We start from the raw sequence: 19,626 nt of genomic DNA on the forward strand, positions 1-19,626 counted from the left end.
ACTCCAGGAGCAAGCAAAAAAAAAAAACTATCTCTAAAGTTGAATACTATCACTTTCACCACCTTCTTTTTACATTCTAGTTATAGCCCATTCCCAAGGGGAGCAGAATTAGAAGAGTATCAGAAATTTGTGGACATTTTGAAGCCAGTACTTATTAGTCACCCATAAGCTTAAAAATTAGCCAGCAGATCACTGAAGAAATACATCTACCATTATCTCCTCACCATTATTAGCATTTCCTTCTATTATTTTATTATTTTTGTCTCCTTTTTTAATATAATTATAACATTTGCATAGTTGTGATCAATCATCAGCTTTATGTTCTGCTTTTTTTCCACTCTGTTATTCTCTGTTCTCTGCATTAATGATAAAAGTACATTGTCCCAAGTCAACCGCTAGGGGATGCAAGTGCTTGAATTATTTCTACCTCACCTTCCCTTCTTCCCAGTCTCTTTTTTTCCTTTCTCTCTCTGTCTCTCTCCCTGACCCTCCCCTCTGTAGGAGGATTGAACCTAAGACTGTGCACACTAAGTACAAGCTCTACTGCTGAGCTACACCTCCTGCCCCTCTGTCCTTTCTTTAATGGAAATAATAGGGGTAAGATAGACAACTAATTAAGACAGACTGATGTACAAAGACCTCGAACTCACAATCCTCCTGTCTCAACTTCTACTGTCTTGGGAATACAGGCATGTGCTAACATCCACCCACCTTCAGAAGATTTTTAAACCATCACCTTTATCAGATACCAAGAATAGGACAAGAGAATCCCAAGGTAGCACTTAAAAACTGCATGATGTACAGATTTTAATTTGCATTATCCTCCTTGTTGCAGCAACTATAGTTTCTCAACAGATGGTTTCAGTGGTTCTGGCAGCAGCGGTAGCCATGGCTCCTCTGTGGGCGTCCAGGGCGGTGTGGACTGGATGAGGAAACTGGCTTTCCGTTACCGGAAAGTGAGAGAGATCTACGATAAGCATAAGAGCAATGTGGGTGGTAAGTGTGGTGTACAACCAGCCTGAGTCTCTCTTCCTGATTGCTTCCTTTCCTTTTGCAGGGATTCCTAGATTCCCCCTAGCCAACTACTTATGAATTTATGCCACAGTGAATATGTTAACTCTGTATAAAAAAAATGGGGGTCTAACTGAAACCTTCTGAGGAGAAATCTCAGCACTTTCAGTGAACTTTAGAATAAATAAAGTAATAGAGAAAATTCTACATTTCTAATTTTTCTTAGCATAACTTTAGAAAGTTCTCTTGTTCTCTTTAGACAGATGTCTTTTTAAAGGAAATGTGTTCTATAGATTGATAACATGTTTTTTATTCCTAAGTTACAGCTACTGTCAAGAGTAGTTAATAGGCTACCACATTTTGGTGCCTGATTTCTTGTACCATCAGTACAAGTCAAGTAGAACTAGTTACTACATTTGTAGTAGATGGAAAACTCAATCCAGGATTATAGATTGACTATCCATGTGTTATAATTTGAAAGACCTCAGAAATTCTCCCTGCTCAGAAATATATCAGATGTTAGGTATGCATCAAATTCTGTTCTTTGGAATTGATTAATCATAAACTATTCAAATGAGAAGAGACAGTGAAGATATGATCTAAATACCTCATTGCATAGTTAAGAAATTAATATCTATCATATAGGGGAGGGGTCATCTTACCCACTGTCACATAGCATGTGAGTAGCTGTGCCACATCTGACTTTTCACTCAGTTCCTTTTTACTGAGTAGTTTCTTTTTTTTTTTTTGGTGAGGTACCCTAATGAGAAAATATTTGAAACTGTGAACCATCACCCACAAAGATACACATACACACAAATGTTGCCTGAAGTCTCAGGGATTGCTAGAGGTTCACTCCTCCAGGTCAAGAGCCTTTTATTACACCATGTTCCCTTACAGTATGGTATGGTGCAGAAAGTAGAAACAGGCTTTGAAGTTTGATCTTGTTCAATCTTCTTTTAGCCCTCTAATACCAGCTGAAATTCATAGGCTTTCAGATTTGGGAATCTAATTTACTTTTTTCAGATTCTCTTTTCATTGTTTATTTCTTCTCATGACTCAGAGTCAGTACTTTTTATTTTTTATTTCCAAGTCTTTTTACTTTTCTCCTCTCACAGACATTGGCCTTTCTTTTGTTATTTTCACATACAACCTAAGTCTCTGATCCTTTCCCTGCTTAGTACCTAAACCTAGCTTTCTGAAGAAAATGATGTAACCCTCTCTTGAGTCTCCTAAGCCTACTTTGGGAAAAAGATTAAAAGTAATGTCTGTCTGTATGTTCTGTCCAACATAAACTAACAAAAGTACCATACCATATATTAAGTATATGGTACTGGTTTTGATGTTTTATTTTATCCAAAATGTTAAATAAAAGAGTCGCCTGATTCTAGGCTTGCATTGTGAAACTGTAAACCTGAATTATACGCCCAGTGTCTTCCTCACAGAAGTGCCTTTGGTTTTTATGAAGTATTGTTACTAGAATACAGGACTTTAAAAAAAAACTTTCACTACAGAAAAATTCAGAGCCAGACTTAATGTTTGAATATTATAACTCAAGTGTCTGACAACATGGTCCCATCATATGACTTCTGTTTTGTGCTTAGTTGCCTAGTTTTAGACAGTGTTTTAGTATATCAGCTGGAGTCATAAGTACAGTGCAAAGAACTGATCCTTCAACCTGGAATCTTGACTAATAGGTTCTGAAGCAGTTGGAAGGAAATGCAGTCACCATGGAGTTATACATAGTGGTAAAAAGACTTCTAAGACCACAATCTCCTAACTTACTACATAATGTTAGACAAGCCCCCTTTTCTCCCTAGGCTTTGATTTCTTTAGAAAGAGAGTAGAAATGCTGAGAACTCTTTTAGCTATATCATTCATTGATCCCTCCTTGGTTCTTAAAGCAGTGCTACTCAAATGTGGACCTTGAGATTGCAGATTATACTAGGTGGTGATGAAAGAAGCTTGTACCAGAACCCAAATATGTTTCTACCAGCTGATCTTTTGATTTTTTTTCTTGTGATACTGGACTTTGAACCCAGGCTTTGCTCATGCTAGGCAAGTTCCCAACCGCTGATCCACATTTTACTTCATTTTAAATCAGGATCATACTGTGTTGCCCAGGCTGGCCTCAAACTTGCAATCCTCCTGTCTCAGCCTTCTGAGTGAGTAGCTGGGATTATAAGCATGTGCCACCATACCTGGCTACCAGGTGATCTTGTTGCTGTGATTGTGTTCCCATAGCAAAACATTTTGATGAAGAAAGTAAAAATAGCATTTTGAGTTGCATTACTATATGATTTTTCCAAGAAGAGAAATGTATTGCTCAGGGACTCAGACTATTTCTAAATCGAATAAGTTGCTTTATCAGTCTCAGCAAGTGGGGCCGGGGATTTGGCTTAGTGGTTTCGTCACCTGCTGTGCAAGTACAAGGACCAAAGTTCAATCCCCGGTACCAAAAAAGAAAAAAGTCTCATCAAGTGTGCATTGTCAAATGGTGAATGTCTCTGCTTTTATTCCTAAAGGCCTCCTCAGTCCCCAGAGAAAAGAAGCACTGCAAAGATTAAGAGCAGAAATTGAAGTTTTAACAGATTCCTGGTTAGGAACTGCCTTAAAATCCTTACTTCTGATCCAATCCAGGTATGGAAATGATTCTTTTTAGGTCTCCTCCTCTCAGAGACACACTCTTTCCTACCCAGTCCAAACTAGACAATTCTCTAAAAATAGCTCAGGATAGAGGCAAGAGGTGTTTAAATGATTCAGGGACGTGTTTAGGTAAGAAGTAAGGTCATTTTATGGTAATAGCACTCATGAAAGTTTTAAGAGACTATACCTGAAACCCTCTTTCTTTCCCTTTACTTTTTGCTTGCAAACTAAAATTTAAGCCAGGAGATGAGGAATCAAAGAATACAAGTAGGACACATATCACAAATATCCTAAGTTACAAGAAGCTCCAAGAAATCTACCCCAACCCACTCAAGAAGGGAAAATTCAAAAGAGAAAGGATACATTAAGCATATTAAGGAGATTTCAGCTTAAACCTTAGACTGAGAAATAAATGCAACCATATCTGTATCAGTACCCTATTCTTCCTCCCTCAAAGCAAGTATTCCAGATCCATAGCCTAGTAAGCAGTAAACTAACACTGAGGGGTGAATCTTGTGGAATTACTGGCTATTCTGCAATCTCAAATGCTGTTATGTGAACATCAGAAAACTTAAATCCTATCTCATAGGCTGAATTACATTCAGATTAAATAGAACAGTAATTGAGAGCTGTTATTTGTTTTCTAAAATTTGATGTTAACAATATGAGTTAGTGGTATTTGCTACCAAGTTGCAATAAGCTAAAATGGTCAGGGCCAGTGATGTAGCTCAGTGGCGCCATACCTGCCTGGCAAGCTCAAGGTCCTGAATTTGATTCCTGGTACCAGGAAAAAAAAGAAAAAGAAAATAAAAACTTCAGCTGGAAGGGTCAGAAGGGAAGTAAGAGATGAATTAAGTTGCAGCTCTGGGTCCATTAAGAAACAAAAAACAAGATTTGTGCCCTTTAATATTGAAATCAAAACTTGAAGTAATAAGAGTAATAACTTGAACAATAATACTAGGCCCTTTGAAGGTAATTTTTAATAGTTAAATCCTAGATTTGGTGCGTTTGAATTCTTGTTCCCAGATTGGTTTCATTTCACCATTTTTTCTTTTCCTTCTTATTCCCTTCTAGAAAGAATTGTGTGAATGTTCTGATCACTACCACCCAACTGGTTCCAGCCCTGGCCAAGGTTCTCCTATATGGACTAGGAGAAATATTTCCTATTGAAAACATCTATAGTGCTACCAAAATTGGTATGGTTTCTATTCTTTTTCTCATCACTGGCCTTCCAATAAAACTTTCTACTCATGAATGTATTATTTGCCAGCTCCTCTGTTAGACAGCTTGTGTATATAGCAATATTCATTATAAGTCATCTGATGTTTCTGATGAAGGGCAGTTGAGGCTTAGCAGTTACATTGCTTGCTGAAGGATTCACAGCTAGTAAATTACATAAATATGCTGCTTTCTCTTACAGTATTTGAAAGAACATAATTTCTAGCTTAGAAATCTATTTTTACCTCATGTCAAATTTCTCTTTCTCACAGAAAATATGTAATGTAATAGAAAAAGCACTGGGTTAGAAATCAAAGACTAAATTACATACTTAAAAATTCCTATCAAAAAATAGTAAGAAGTGTTAGCAAGAAGTATGGAAGAATTGGAACTTTGTGCACTGTTGGGATTATAGAGTGGTGCAACTACTATGGAGAACAGTATGATGGTTCCTCAAAACAATTGAAAATAGAACTGTTGTATGATCCAGCAATCCCACTTCTGGGGAAATAGCCAGAAGAATTGAGTCTCAGAGTTTTGAGTTGTGTCCAAATATCCAGAAGCAGGATATCAAAGAAATACTTCTACATTCAGGTTCATAGCAGTATTATTCACAGTAGCCAAGAGGCAGAACAACCCAAGTGTCCATTAGTGGATGAATGGATAAACAAAATGTGGTGTTCCACACAGTGAATTATTCTTCAGCCTAAAAGGTAAAGATCCTCTCACATACTGCAATTTAGATGAACCTTGAAGATAATATGCTAAGTAAATAAGGCTGTCACAAGAAGACAAATACTGTATGATTCTCCATATGAGAGACTTAGAGTAGTGAGACTCAGAAAGTAGAATAGTCGTTACTAGGAGGGGGGCAAGTATGGAGTTGTCTAGTGGATCTAGAATTTCAGTTTTGCAAGATGATAAATTTGTTGCACAGCAGTGTGAGAATACTTAACAGTATTGACCTCTGTATTTGAAAATGATTAACATAATAAATGTTATGTACTTTTTAACCATGATTTTTAAAAAATAAATGTTAAATTAGTAAATTTATGTTATACTTCTTTTAAAGAGATAGCATCTTACTGTGTTGCCCAGGTTAGCCCTAAACTCCTTGACTCAAGCAATCTTCCTGCCTCAGCCTCTCAAGTATCTGAGATTACAGGCTTGTGCCACTGCACCTGGCTGTTACACATATTTTGCACAAGTTTGAAAAATAAAATCCAGGACCAAGATTCAAGTCTTCCTGGCTCCCCCACTTACTAGCTCTTACCATAGGCAAAATGTCTTTTTTCCTAAGCCTCAGTTTTCTCATATGAAATAAGAATCTATGAGGCAAGTTGCAAAAATCAAATTAAACTGTGTATATCATGGTTCTTTTTAACCCTAAAAGATGTATTTAATAATAAGTATATGAAATGATGAGTTCTTAGTAAGTACTGAATGCAATTACTTGTTAAAGCCAGCTTGTGCAGCTGGAAAGGAGCAGACTGTCCCGCTCTACTCCTTGCATGCTGAATGTGGTCTAGGGAGAGAAGGGTAAGGCACCCGCTCCCTTACCGCATCCTTTCACTCTGTATGTATAGTCCCTACTTCTCTGTTGTAACAAAGAAGAGGACCTTGGAGTTTAAAGATGAGCCCTGATTATTTTTTCATCTACTATATGCCTGTTGATCACCTTTTTCCACTAAAAAATGCATCTAATTTTTTTAATATTCCAGCATCTGTAGAGATCATAAGTAAGCCCATTAGATCCTGTTAACATTTTCCTTCCTCCATCTCTCCTTCAAACATTTACTGACCCCCTTTCATGTGCCAATCATTATTCTAAGACCTGGGGATACGTGGGCTGGGGATTTAGCTCAGTGGTATTGTCACCTGCCTCGAAAGTGCAAGATCCCAAGTTCGATTCCCAGTACAAAAAAAAAAAAAGAACTGAGGATACATGGTGGGGGCTGCCCATAGTGGGAGGAGCCAGTCAGTAAACAAACAAAAGATATCAGATGGTAACAAGTTCTATGGATAAAAATCAGACAAGTTAGGGTCATGTTGTTTGGGGTTTTTTGCAGCTCTGAGGATTAAACCCAGGGCTTTGCACTTGCTGGACAAGCACTCTACCACTGAGCTACATCCCCAGCCCATAGGATTGCCAAGTAGGGATAGGTGTCTTAGGGATAGGTGTCTCCATGAACAGGTGTCTTTTGAACAAAGACCTAAAGGAGGAAGGGAGCCATTAGTCTGTATCTGAGGAAAGACCTACCAAGAAGAGGAAGGAAAAAATGGAAAAGGTTGGAGGCATGTTCAGGGAAGTGCAAGGGAGAAAAGAATAGTAAGAATATGGTCCGAAGGGTTAAAGGAAAGGGTGGGGAGATACTGTAAGGCATTATAGAATGAAATGTCATTGTAAGGTTTTAAGAAGAGAAGTAGTAGGGCAGGGGATTTAGCTCAGTGGTGCTGCCACTTGCCTCGCAAGCACAAGGTCCTAAGTTCAATCCCTGGTACCAAAAAAAAAAAAAGGAAGAGAAGTGGCATGATCTGACTTACACTTTGAACAGATTAGTCTTGCTGCTCTGCAGGTTCTTGAGGATGGCTAGGAGACAAGTTAGGAGGTTATTTTAATAATTCAGCCATCAATCATGGGTGGCTTGGACCAGGTATTAGCGTTACTAGGTCGCAGTATGGAGGCAGAGCTGACAGGAGATATATTCAGAGGAGATATTCCCAAGGCACTAGGAATACAGCAGTGATAAAATCCTCTTTATTTCAGCCATTGCTGTTAGGATAACTGGATTATCCATGTGGAAGAAAAGCACAATTATTTTCCTTCCTTCCACTTGCAGAAATAAATTCCAGATAAATTCAAAACTTGACATGGAAAGCAAAACTTTTTCAGAAAAAAATATAGAAGAGTATCTGTGTGATCTTAAATATCTTTTACATGAGGCAAAAGATATTATTAAAAACAAAAAAGTCATTAAAGCACAGACTGGGAGAAGATATTTGCAACACATTTTTTTTTTTGGTACCGGGGATTGAACTTGGGTCCTTGCACTTGCACAGCAGGCGGCGAAACCACTGAGCTAAATCCCTGGCCCTATTTGCAACACATTTGAAAATTAATATACAGAATTTATAAACAACTTTTGCCAATCAGTAAATAATGTTTTGCCTGTAAAAAAAAAATAGGCAAAAACTAGCCTGAGGCAAGAGGATCAAGGCCAGCCTGAATTACATAGTAGGACCCTGTCTCAAAAAATTAAAAAAAGAAAAGAGAAAAAAGAGAAGAAAAACAGCCAAATACTTTGAAACAGCTAGTTTGTAGAAAAGGAACACCAGACTGTCAGTAAACATGAAAATTCCTTAATTTCACCAGTTAAGAATGTGCAAATTAAGGAAGTGCAAATTTAAAATGTTGAGCCTTTTTCTCCTGTCAGACAGAAATTCAAATCTGACAGTGAAAAGTCTGTTAAACTTTGTTACAGGAGAGATTGAAAATAGATATAAACTTTTTTAGAGAACAGTTTATTACTGTCTAATACAATTTGACCATGCAGTTGATCAAGCAATTCCATATACGCATGCACACATACACACTTCAGAGCAGAGATCTGCGAATTACAACCCATGGGCCACATCCTGTCTCCTGCCTGTTTTCATAAGCTTTTATTGAAACATAGCCTTGCCCATTCATTTACGTAGCTGCATTCTTTCACACTGCAGAAGCTGAATTGAATAGTTGCCTCAGAGACTACCTGGCCTGCAAAGCCTGAAATATTTACTCTTTGATTCTTTGCAGAAAAAATTTGTTGTTCCCTGCCCTTGAGTAATTCTCACGTGCATAATGAGACATGTGCAGAGATTTCTTTGACACAGCCTTGTTTATAGTAGAAAATAACTGAAAAAAGTGGTCTGTGTGGGCCGGGGATTTAGCTCAGTGGTTTCGCCACCTGCTGCACAAGCAAGCGCAAGGACCCAAGTTCAATCCCTGGTACCAAAAAAAAAAAGTGATCTGTGGACCTGTCTATAGGCAAAAAATAAACAGAAATAGTCAAACAATAGAATATTATATTGCAGTTAAAAGCAAATGGACTAGGGCTGAGATACAGCTTATTGGAATAGCACTTGCCTCTCATGTGCAAAGCCCTCCATTCAACCCCCAGTGCTGCAAAAAATTTTTTTAAAAAGTGAATGAACTCAAATGATGAGGATGAATATAAAAACCAGTGTTGAACATAGATGAAAAGAAAAATACCTTGCAAATAGATAATATAGAGTATAATATTTATATAAAAGTTTAAAATGTGCACTTTTCAGAAGTACTTAGGAAATTTCAAGTAGGTCTGTAATCTTATGGCTTTTTAAAGCAAAGGTGAAGATTTGACAGAACTGAGTTGGTGGTAGGTAGCTATTCAGGTATTTGGGTTTTTTATTCTCCATACTTTTTAATATGATTGAATGTCTCATTTACAAGGGAGAGGGTACCAGGAGAATGGGCTTGAAAGCTCCCTTCAGATCACTGTCGCCGCTGCTGCTTTACTGTGCACCTCATGGGAGCCCAGAGCACTCACTGTGAGGCCCCACACCTGACAGGTAGATTTTCTGTAGCGTTCACTATACCAAGTCCTGGCACCCACAGGCTCATCAAGTGAATGGAAATGATTTTCTTCCTTCTGACAGTAAGTGTGCTTATTTGGTGACTTTCCTCAGTCTTGTTTCATCCTGAGCTAATTTGTGAAGCTGCAGTGGGACGAGAGAGGAGCGATTGTTTCAGTTCCTCTGAAATGATTTCAAAAGTATGGTTCTCTTGGGCTGGGGATGTGGCTCAGTGGCAGAGTGCGTGTCTAATGTGTATAAAGCCCTGGGTTCAATCCCTAGACCATGAAAAAATATAGAGAGTTTTCCCCAAAAAATGTATGCACACTTTAGCAGTTTGCTGCACGAATAAATGTCTGGAAGCTAATGGCCACCACTTTGAGAACCTTTTGTAATATAGGGCCCAAAGTTAACTTGTATTAATCCCATGATGTCTTGATTTTTTTTTTTTTTTTTTAATTTTGAGACAGGGTCTCGCTTTGTAGTGCAGGAGTCTGGCCTTGAATTCACTATGTAGCCCAGACTGGCCTCAAACTCTTGGCAATCCCTCTGCCTCAGCCTCCTGAGTGCTGGGATTACAGGTGTTGCACCACCATACTCGTCTCAATAAATTTAGTATTAAAATATTTATACAAAATTTTCTTTTCCTGGGCCGGGGATTTAGCTCAGTAGTTCCGCCGCCTGCCTCACAAGCCCAAGGACCTGAGTTCGATCCCCAGTACCAAAAAAAAAAAAAAAAAATCTAGGAAGCAAAATTTTCTTTTCCTGGAGTATACATGTTTTGGGTGGATTCTGTGTATATAGTTCTGTGGTTACTCTGTGATCTTGGACATAAAAGAGAATTCTCAAAATCATTTCTGAAAGCGTCACCAGTGCTTTTGTTAGAGAGAACCCAGGAACTCTTTATTCTCCCAAAGGCTTGGTTGGTCTTGTGGTTCACCAGTTCAGTCCTGGGCATTGGGTAAACTGACTTGTATCATTTGATTTATCCTCCTGAACAGGAAAGCACATATCCAGGATTGTTTTGAGAGATACATGAAAGTATTTTACCAACTTTATTGGGGTCATGTTTTTGTGTCCATAGTCCTATAGTTGCTGCTTCACCTTGGGCTGTTAAGAACTCTCTTAGTGTCTTAATTCTTTCAGAAGGGACGTTCTACAGTGTATTTCATCCCTGATAAGTGCATGCCAGGGCAATGAAAATGTCTCTGTGTCTTTGTCCCTAAAAGGGATGCTCCTTTTGCTGGGTCTTAAGAAAAAGTCTGAAATCCCAGTCAGAAGTTTTTTTGGGTTTTTTTTTGGTGGTACCAGGGATCAAACTCAGGACTTTGTGCTTGTCAGGCAGGCACGGTACCACTGAGCTCATCCCCAACAGAAGTTCTTTTCTATAGCCAGTGATGATGAATCTTTTAGGGATGAGTGCCCAACTGCAACCCCAAACCCACTTATTTATCACAAAGTGCCAGCTCTGCAATTAAACCTGAATACTGAGGTTTTAGTTTAGAAAAAACAACTCATACATTAACATCTTTTGTCTTAAAAGAAAAACAACACAGGTACCCCCACTATTTTAGAGCTTTCAGTGATAATAAACAGCCAGCTGTGGCACACATGCCGTAGGTCTGCCACCACTGCTATAAAGCTGTAATGGTTGGAATGGAATCAGACAAAGAACTCTTCACCTGGGCATGGCACATGCCTGTAATCCCAGCACTTGGGAGCCTGAGGCAATAGGATCACAAGTTTGAGGTGGGCTTGGGCTGCATAATAAGTTCAAGGCCAGCCTGAACTACATAGTGAGACCCTGTCTCAACAAAACAAACTCTTTAACACTTTGAACATAGTAAGAATTCACTATTGAATTATTTAATGTTTGAACTAAGTTGGTGCTCAATGAATGGACTGCAGTCTTTCACTGAGTCATTTGTAAGCTTAATATGCATTTACTCAGGAAACATAACTGAATTCTGCACAGGGAAGTAAAGAATGGCTATGTTACCGTGAAACATTAGCACTTAAAGCACCTAAATGCTCCTAAGCCCAGCCTTGTGTTACAAGTGGGAGACTGAAACCCATAGTGGATTAGTGTCTGATCAAGGACACTGGTCCATCTGGTTGGGGGTGCCACTCCGGCCAGGGATATCAGAGATTTGCAGTTGCTCAGAAGTGCCGAGCAAAAGGACTTCTGAGTATGGAAGTGGGGTTCTTGTCTATTACTTTATACAGTAAGGCTGGACATGGTGGCTCATACGTGTAATCCTAGCACTTGGGAGGCTGAGGCAGGAGGATCATTGCAAGTTCAAGGCGAGCCTGGACTGCACGTGCAGACCCTGTCTCCAAAAAAAACCCTTTCTACAGTGAGTCCCCGACTTACGAACAAGTTCTGTTCCGGGAGAATATTCATAAGTCAGATTCAGTCGTAAGTCTAACAGAGTGAATCTCATACACTTTTGACACAAATAGACAATGTAAAACATAAAATCAAATGCACACACAAATACTGTAAATAAACTACTTTTACTCTTACAGTTACTTTAAAATGGTGGTACAGTACAACAGCTGTGATCTAGGGAATCACATGGAGTGAACTGGCGAGAAGAGAGTTATTAACTGGAGAAGGGAGAGTAGGGGGAACATGGTGAAATGACATCTACCATCTTTTACCTCACTCTAATCTCTCAGTTATTTGCACTTTTGTTTCTGTGGTTATAGCTTTGTGCTTCCAGCAGTCCCCTCCACATCACCACTGCTTTCCCTCTTGCTTCTGGACATCCTGTGCTCTGACTGAGCGCTGTCCTACTGTACACTTTCACACTGTACAGTAAGTACACAGCAGCACAACTGTGACAATGTCCAGCAGACATGAGAGCCACTCCTGAGATTTGTTCTCATCTATGAATGCTTTTAATGCAAGGTCCATTCCCGTCTGTGAAAGTTCTCAACTCTGGAACTTGCTGTAGTCCTTAGTCTTTGTATATGTGTTACAGTCACTTTCCAGCAGGTGGCAGTCAAGTGTCTTGAGGAAGGGGTACTTTTATCTTGACACAGGAACCAGATGGTGTTAAGTCCCTGCATCTGGCAAGAAGGAAGAATGAGGTTAATGGAGCAGGATGAAGAAGAAAGTAAAGTTAGGACCTTGCTTAACTGAAGAAGCAGGCAGGAGCAGAGAAAAATGAAGTACAGAGATGGTAAAGAAAGAGCAGGGGATATAATTTCTTTTTATTTATGCAAATAAAGTTCTCTTTCCCACAGCGTCATCATCTGTGCATGTCTTGAGTATTAGTTCCAGGTGGGATTTGATTTTGATACACTGACATCAAATTCAGGACTGTCTCCAGTGGATTTAAATCACTCATTTCCCAAGGTCAATCTTAGTGATGCAGTATCTCAGTTACAACTGCAAAGTGTAGTAAGTGAGGAGATTTTCAGTGTGACAAATGTTGCTGTCATATTAACTGGTCACTTTTCTTAGTTCCCTTTTTGGGGATTATGCCTCTAGAAGACACAAGACCCATTAAATGGTCAGGACCATTTTAGGAAAATGAAGAATTTGGAGGAAAATAGCTTTTTGCCTGTAATTTATCTCTGACAAGAAATCCAGGCCTTAAGCTTTCACCTCTTTTTCCCACCTTAAAATGTTTACTTGAAGAAATCATTCACTGTGGTGCACAACAGTAACCCCAGCTACTTGAGAGGCTGGGGCAGGAAGATTGTGAGTTCAAGTCCAGGATAGGGTACACAATGAGACCCTGTCTCAAATAAATAAATAAATTGGACTGGGGATTTAGCTCAGTGGTTCTGGCGCCTGCTGCACAAGTGCAAGGTCCCGAGTTCGATCCCCAATACCAAAAAAAAGAAAATGCTGAACTTCAAATAAATAAATAGAAAAATCATGACATAGGGGCCGGGGATTTAGCTTAGTGGTTTCGCTGCCTGCTGCACAAGCTCAAGGACCCGAGTTCGATCCATCGTACCAAAAAAAAAAAAAAAAACAGAAAAATCATGACACAAGGGCTCGAACCTAGAGTCAGGGCCCCTAAGTCCAAATTCTAGTTACTGACTTGTTTGAGATCTAGGACAAGTCACTAACCTGGAGTCCCATTGTCTTCTGTAAAGTGGGGAATGGTACTCATCTCAGTAGATTATTTTGAGAATTAAATGAAAGAATGAATAAACAAGTGCTTTGTAAGCTGTTAAAGTACAGGAGATGAACAGCAAGGGAGGTGAGGCTCACAGCTTTCACACAGCCTCGCTCCATCACCTGCCATTTTAAGAAATAACCTTGTGCCAAGATCTTAAGGACTTCATCCTCTGTGTGAAAGTTTTAAAAAGTTGTTGTTGGCATAATGACATGATTTCACATTCGCTGGGTGAAAGATCTACTAGATTCTCTGGCTCCCATTCCTAACTCCTCACCAAGCAAACTACATGAGCCGACACTTGTCTGAGTATAGATGGTTAAACCTAGCAGCAGTCCTTTTCTTCAGTATTGGGGTGGGGGGGGAAGAAGAAAGAATATCCTAACGGCAGCTTTCTTTTTCTTATCAGGTAAAGAGAGCTGCTTTGAGAGAATTGTGTCAAGGTTTGGAAAGAAAGTCACATATGTAGTGATTGGAGATGGACGAGATGAAGAAATTGCAGCCAAACAGGTAACAGCAGTAAAGGTAGCCTAGGTGGTATGCATCAAGCAATTAGAAAAATAGAAAAGTACAAAATATTGGCAATCTATTAGGCATTTGTAATGTTTCCTTTTCTTCTTCTAGTTTTCTTTAAAGAAAAAGAAGATCACTTTTTCTCCAAGTGGAGTTTCTCTATAAGTTGTTAGATCCTCCTCTACCCCTCCTCCCTGCCACGCAAGAATCTTAAAAGCTTTATGCCCTGCTACAGAGATTCTCATCATTAAACCTGAAATGGTCCCAGTGTCATCTGCATTGCCGTCTCAAGAACATCCTACTTAACTGCAAAAAGGCAAATTATTCTGATTTTTCCAGGCTTCAGATTCTGAGGAAGAAAAAAATATATAATCAGTTGGCAGTTGTTTTTGTAGAAAAAGTCCTTCCTGCTTTTGATCCCTCAAAAGTTTGCTGTGATGATAACACCATCACTCTGCTGGTCCCATCCCTTTGTAACACAGGAAATAGTAGGCCAGAGAGTCTTGGCATTTCTAAGCGGATGTCTGTACCCACTTACCATAAAATATACCCACTGAGACTTGAGATGAAGCTCAGTGACAGAGCACTTGCCCAGAATGCACAAGGTTCTGGGTCCATTGCCCAGCACTGCAAAAAAAAAAGAAAAAAAAGAAAGTACCAGTTGGAAATTTTCCTAACACTTTATTCCATCCACTCCCTTCATGTGTGGGAATCTTTCTTGTGGCCTCTCCAACAGAAGATTACATGTGTATAGCCAAGGTCGAGGACTGATTCACAGGTACCCTGTTCCACCATGAGGTTACGGAAGCTGTTAAGGTGTCACTCCTTCCATTGAGCAAATATTTCTCTCTTTTACATACTAATCCTAGTCTGGCACTCCTAAGCATAACAGGAAATCTGCTTCCTTGTTTTTATACTATGAAAAAAAGGCTGTCAAAAGAACTGTATTATAGGACCTCAGCATTGTGAGTAACTTGAACAACCAATTTGAACAAGATAATCAGTAAAGCCTTTAACTTCATGGAACATGGTTTTATAGTACTCGGTTTATCAAAGCTGTCCTTTGAATTTGTGGATTAGAACAAGCACAGTATTCTTAACAAGATTCTGACCATACAATATGATGAGACTATTATTTCCCAGATCTATTTGTTCTACATTTTGGACATGGACAAGACTTAGACCCTGTAACTCTGAAAGTTACAGGAAATTGTCTGCAAGACAATGTAGACTTATACTGACACTAATCTTCTACAAATGATCATTTTTCTTTTTCTTTAAATAAAAATGGAAGAAGGAAAGGAAACACTAGAGATGTACAATAGATTGCTAAGATTTTTTGTATTTCTATCATTTTTCTAACAAATTAGTGTTAGAAATTTCCTATCTAATTTCTTTCTTTTTTTTTTTTTTTTGGTACCAGGGATTGAACGCGGGACCTTGTGCTTACAAGGCAGGCGGCAGCACCACTGAGCTAAATTCCTGGCCCTCCTATCTAATTTCTTATCTTGGCCATTTTATTTGATCCTGAAGACCTTATATATAGCTGGAATAAGTAGGTCAAAAGCACAGAGTTACCACTGAAGCCTAATAAAAATTTCTCGCATTTATAAAATGTCCTATAATGTGCAAAGTCCTTGTACATACGACTTAAGCCACCCTTGTGACAATACTGTGAGTTACCAAGTACTTCAGGGAGGAAGGGCTATGAATGAACATAAGCTTCTGAAACAAGTTGGGTTAACCTGCTGTCCTCCCTCTCTTGCAGCACAACATGCCTTTCTGGAGGATCACAAACCACGGAGACCTAGTGTCCCTTCACCAGGCTTTGGAGCTTGATTTTCTTTAAGAACTGGAATGAAGAGCCTTCCTCGTGAGCTCCTTTCCACTCCTGAAGGGAGCCAGAGGCCAAAACCAACTGGGAACTTGAAACACTCTGCCCTGCCCTTTCCTTTCTCCCTCCTCCTCTCTTTCTCTCACCCACCACTTCCCCCACTTCCTTCTCTCCGTGGAATGCTGGCGAGAATACAATCAGAACCAACAGCTACAATTTTTGCTAAGAGTGAACCACAGCTCAGTGTTCATCCATGTACAGATGCTGGGAACATTTGGATAGAGACAACAGTAGACTTAATGCACCTACAGTGCTTTTAATTCTTCTGTGCTTTGTTTCCAAAAAATGAAGAAAATGAAAAGGAAACTCTTGGGGTAGAGTTGGACTCTTAGTCAGTGACCAGCCTCTTAACCCATGATGATAGAAGTGCAGCAGAGTTTTATAAGAACACCTCCTATTTCCTGAAGTCTCTTAAGATCTCCTTAGCTGTAACACTTCTTTCCAAGGAATGTGTGTTATTTTTATAGGTAAGGGTCTGGTCTCTGAAGCAAGTCTTTCCCCCTTTTCTTTTTCTAGCAAGAAAAGGGCATAGAAAGTTTCTGTGGAAATAGTAAATGACGTTTTGGAAATACCTCTCTGTGGCTGCAGCATCTCCTTAGCTGCTCCAGTGCTCTGCTCTCTCAAATGTTCCTTTCTGCCTGTGGGGCACTGGACACTGATGAACTTCAGGCTTTGGCAGTTCCCATCCTAGAAGCCTTAGTCCCCTTGCCAGCCCCTCGTCCCCTTTAACCAGACAGTACACCCCTGGAAACTCCTTCCTTGCAATTTTAAGCCTTCAGCATGACTCTTCATTCAGAGACTACATGCCAGGAGGCTTCACCTCCAAACTGGAAAGAAGGGACTTAGGCTTCTTAGGAATTTCAGGGTCTTTGGCTCTTGAGTCAAGAAGATTCCACCTCTTCCTCCTGCAGAGAAGCACCCTTCCCCACCAGAAGCTCACCCTGCAGCCTCATCTTTCCTAGCAGATGCTGCCCTCTGACCTCACATCTCCCTCCATGCAGCTCTGACCACTCCCTGCCCTGGACTCAAGGAGTCAAATAAAGTCTAAAACCAGGCTTCTCACTGCTTCCTTTCAGGAAGCCCTTCAGCCACATGCAGGGTATCCCAGGCATCTGTTTACCCAGATCTCTCCCTGGAAGAGTGCACATTGCTCTAATCAAAACCCAGTTTTCCATGGAACCACCTCACTCTTCAAATCCCATTCTGAAATGGGAAATCAGAAGGTCAGAAAGAATTTTCCTGATTTAAATGAGGGTGCTGGCTCCCTTCCCTTATGCCCTCTGGGAAGTGGATAGAGGCCTGGGCCCTAGTCCCAGCCTTCTAGCCCAGCCCTGTGTGCTGGTTGCCTCCTCCAGGACCAACCTGGGCACCTGCTCAGGTAGGATAAAGCTAACAGAGCTGAGGAGCTGCAGCTCTCTCCACTGCACAGACAGGCTGCTGTGTACACACCTCAGAGATGCAGCCTTGGTCCTTGGTGAGGATGAGCTTCTTGACCAACCCCAGCTCTGCTTATCCCCAGAGAGGTGGCTGCACTAGGCAAGCCAGGTCACCCAGACAGCAACAGGCTGGCACAGACATTCCTTTTAGAGTGCTTCATTACTTACAGTTTAAGAGGGAAGTTTTGGGAGAGGAGCTGAAGTTGGCACTGCATCACTGGGTCACCTCTTCGGCCGCATTTCCAAGTGAGGTGAGGGAAGGGGGAAGTCCGAAGCAGACCCTCCTGGACTGCAGCACAGCTGCCCTAGTGCTGCCCTACCTTGCCCGAGGGTCCATCTTAGCTCTGGATGGATTTTACTTTCATGCCTCAGACCTGCACCCCATTGCCAATATCGCTATTTCTTGCCCTGAACAAAGGCCACCTGTTGGTACTGGGCTCTGGGCTTGTGGGGCTGCAGGGTGTTACCCTGCACACATGCACGTCACACACACTTCCCGCACATGCCAGGCTCATTAGAATATGACCTGGACTCCTGTTCAGTGTCCTTTTTCCTTTAGTCCTGACTTCTCAGCTTAGCTCTTTTCAAAAGGGACTTGAACTTTGGCTAGGAGAGGTGAGGAGGCTCTAAGCAGAGCCGCCTGTGCACCGTTCCGGCAGCTGCCACCCCCCCCCCCATTCAGAGGGCAAACAGAGCGGGGCTTCCTGGCTCATCAGAGAGCTCCATCAGGGAGCACTGCCCTTTTCCCCATCTCCCCTGGCACAGACAGCTAGAAGGAAAATGAAGCCAACAGTACTGTGGGTATTTTCAGCAAGGGGAGGCTCCCTTTTACTGGAAGGAGTGTCTGTGATACTGGCCCAATGAGTCCTTCCTCACCCCTCCACTGTGGCTCCCAGGGGTGGCCTGGATGTCTCTTGGCCAGGGCTGTCTGTAGTGGCTCTGGAGGTATCATGTCCTAGGATAAGAGGTGGCTTGACTTTCGAATGTAAATTTGTGCCTTAGCATCACCCTGTTCTGTACCCTGGGGCAGCTGGTGGTGACCAGGAGAATGGGCTCCTCCATGCTTAGATGCCGGTTTAGGCTTTCGATGGGGCGGGTGGGGGGGTGTGTGTGCTGTCTTCTGCTCTGCAAATTGGGAGGCAAAACGTGTCCCAAGAGACTTGCTGTAGCGTGTTCCCAGTTTACACAAACTCAGCTTCACAGCACCCAGGTAAAATCTTGGAAAACTCCAGCTGCAGCATATGGAGCTGGGACACACTACCTTGAGTGGGTGTCAGTGCCACTGAACTCACCAAGCAGAGCACAGTGGCTTCCTCTTGTAGGAGAGCCGATGAGGGAGCTCCCGCTCTCCACTCCCCCAAGGGGGCACCATCAGGCCCTCTCTTGAGCACTCTAAGACACCTTAACCACAAGAGGGAAGACCTGCTTGTGTCCCAGTCCCACCATCGGGGCCATCTGTCCTGTCCTCTGCTCTGCACCAGCTCTAGCAAGCTGAGTTCCTTAGCAAGTTCCTAATGCACTGACGGAGCCATCCTGGGAAGGACAACTTCTCCACACGTGACTCCCTCTGGACTTCAGATGCCTCTGTTGGTAGGAAAAGGCATTGATTGGGTTGGATATATTTATGTGACTGTGGGCATTCGTGGCTGTAGAATCCTTGACCATAATGTTATATGTAATGGGAACTATCTTATAAACTTGAAAAAAATAAAAATTTTATTTTCTATACAGTTTTTTTTCCTGTTGTCTTTTCTGAATAGATCGGCCCAGTTGCCCAATCTGTGTAGAGTCCTAATCAGGGCTTCATATGGATTGTGAAGAGATTTTTAGAAAGATGTTACCCTTTCAATAACTGGGTCAGTGACTTCACCAAAAAAGTAAAAGCTAGCCATTTGGTATAAATAAATATATATGGGAAAATGAAAGAAATGTTTAACTTATGAGGGAGCATTTATTTCTGACTTGTTTTCTAAGACACACTGCTTTTTAAGGTTTAGAACTGGAATAAGATTTCATTTGCTGTCAAATGTGCTGAACTTTAATATTAAAGAGAAGTCAATAGTTGCGTGTTGAGCTTAAATCACAAAAGCAATAAAACTGACAAATTGATACCAAACCTCCTTTGATTTGGCCTGATTTCATTGTCACATCAACTACTTTTTATGAGGTAATTATA

The 19,626-nt window shown here is 40.9% G+C and overlaps 1 protein-coding gene across 11 annotated transcripts in view; it reads left to right on the plus strand.

The window, feature by feature from the left end:
* Window positions 1–19,180, plus strand: part of Eya3 (EYA transcriptional coactivator and phosphatase 3) — a 109,272-nt gene extending 90,092 nt beyond the window's left edge. For 9 of the 11 annotated variants that reach the window (XM_004850741.3, XM_004850743.3, XM_004850744.3 and 6 more), the window contains 5 exons: window positions 836–996; window positions 3,537–3,651; window positions 4,732–4,853; window positions 14,017–14,117; window positions 15,889–19,180. In XM_004850741.3, the coding sequence (XP_004850798.1) occupies window positions 836–996; window positions 3,537–3,651; window positions 4,732–4,853; window positions 14,017–14,117; window positions 15,889–15,969 (580 nt within the window). In that variant the 3' untranslated portion in view covers window positions 15,970–19,180. Of the gene's footprint in view, window positions 1–835; window positions 997–3,536; window positions 3,652–4,731; window positions 4,854–12,516; window positions 14,118–15,888 lie in introns of all 11 variants that reach the window. The other 2 variants (XR_015452763.1, XR_015452762.1) reach the window with 2 other exon arrangements.
* Window positions 19,181–19,626: the final 446 nt, after the last annotated feature.

Source organism: Heterocephalus glaber, unplaced genomic scaffold (genome assembly GCF_053883595.1).
Source record: "Heterocephalus glaber isolate CG9 unplaced genomic scaffold, H.glaber_assembly_v1.0 deba00001452, whole genome shotgun sequence".
NCBI lineage: Eukaryota > Metazoa > Chordata > Mammalia > Rodentia > Bathyergidae > Heterocephalus > Heterocephalus glaber.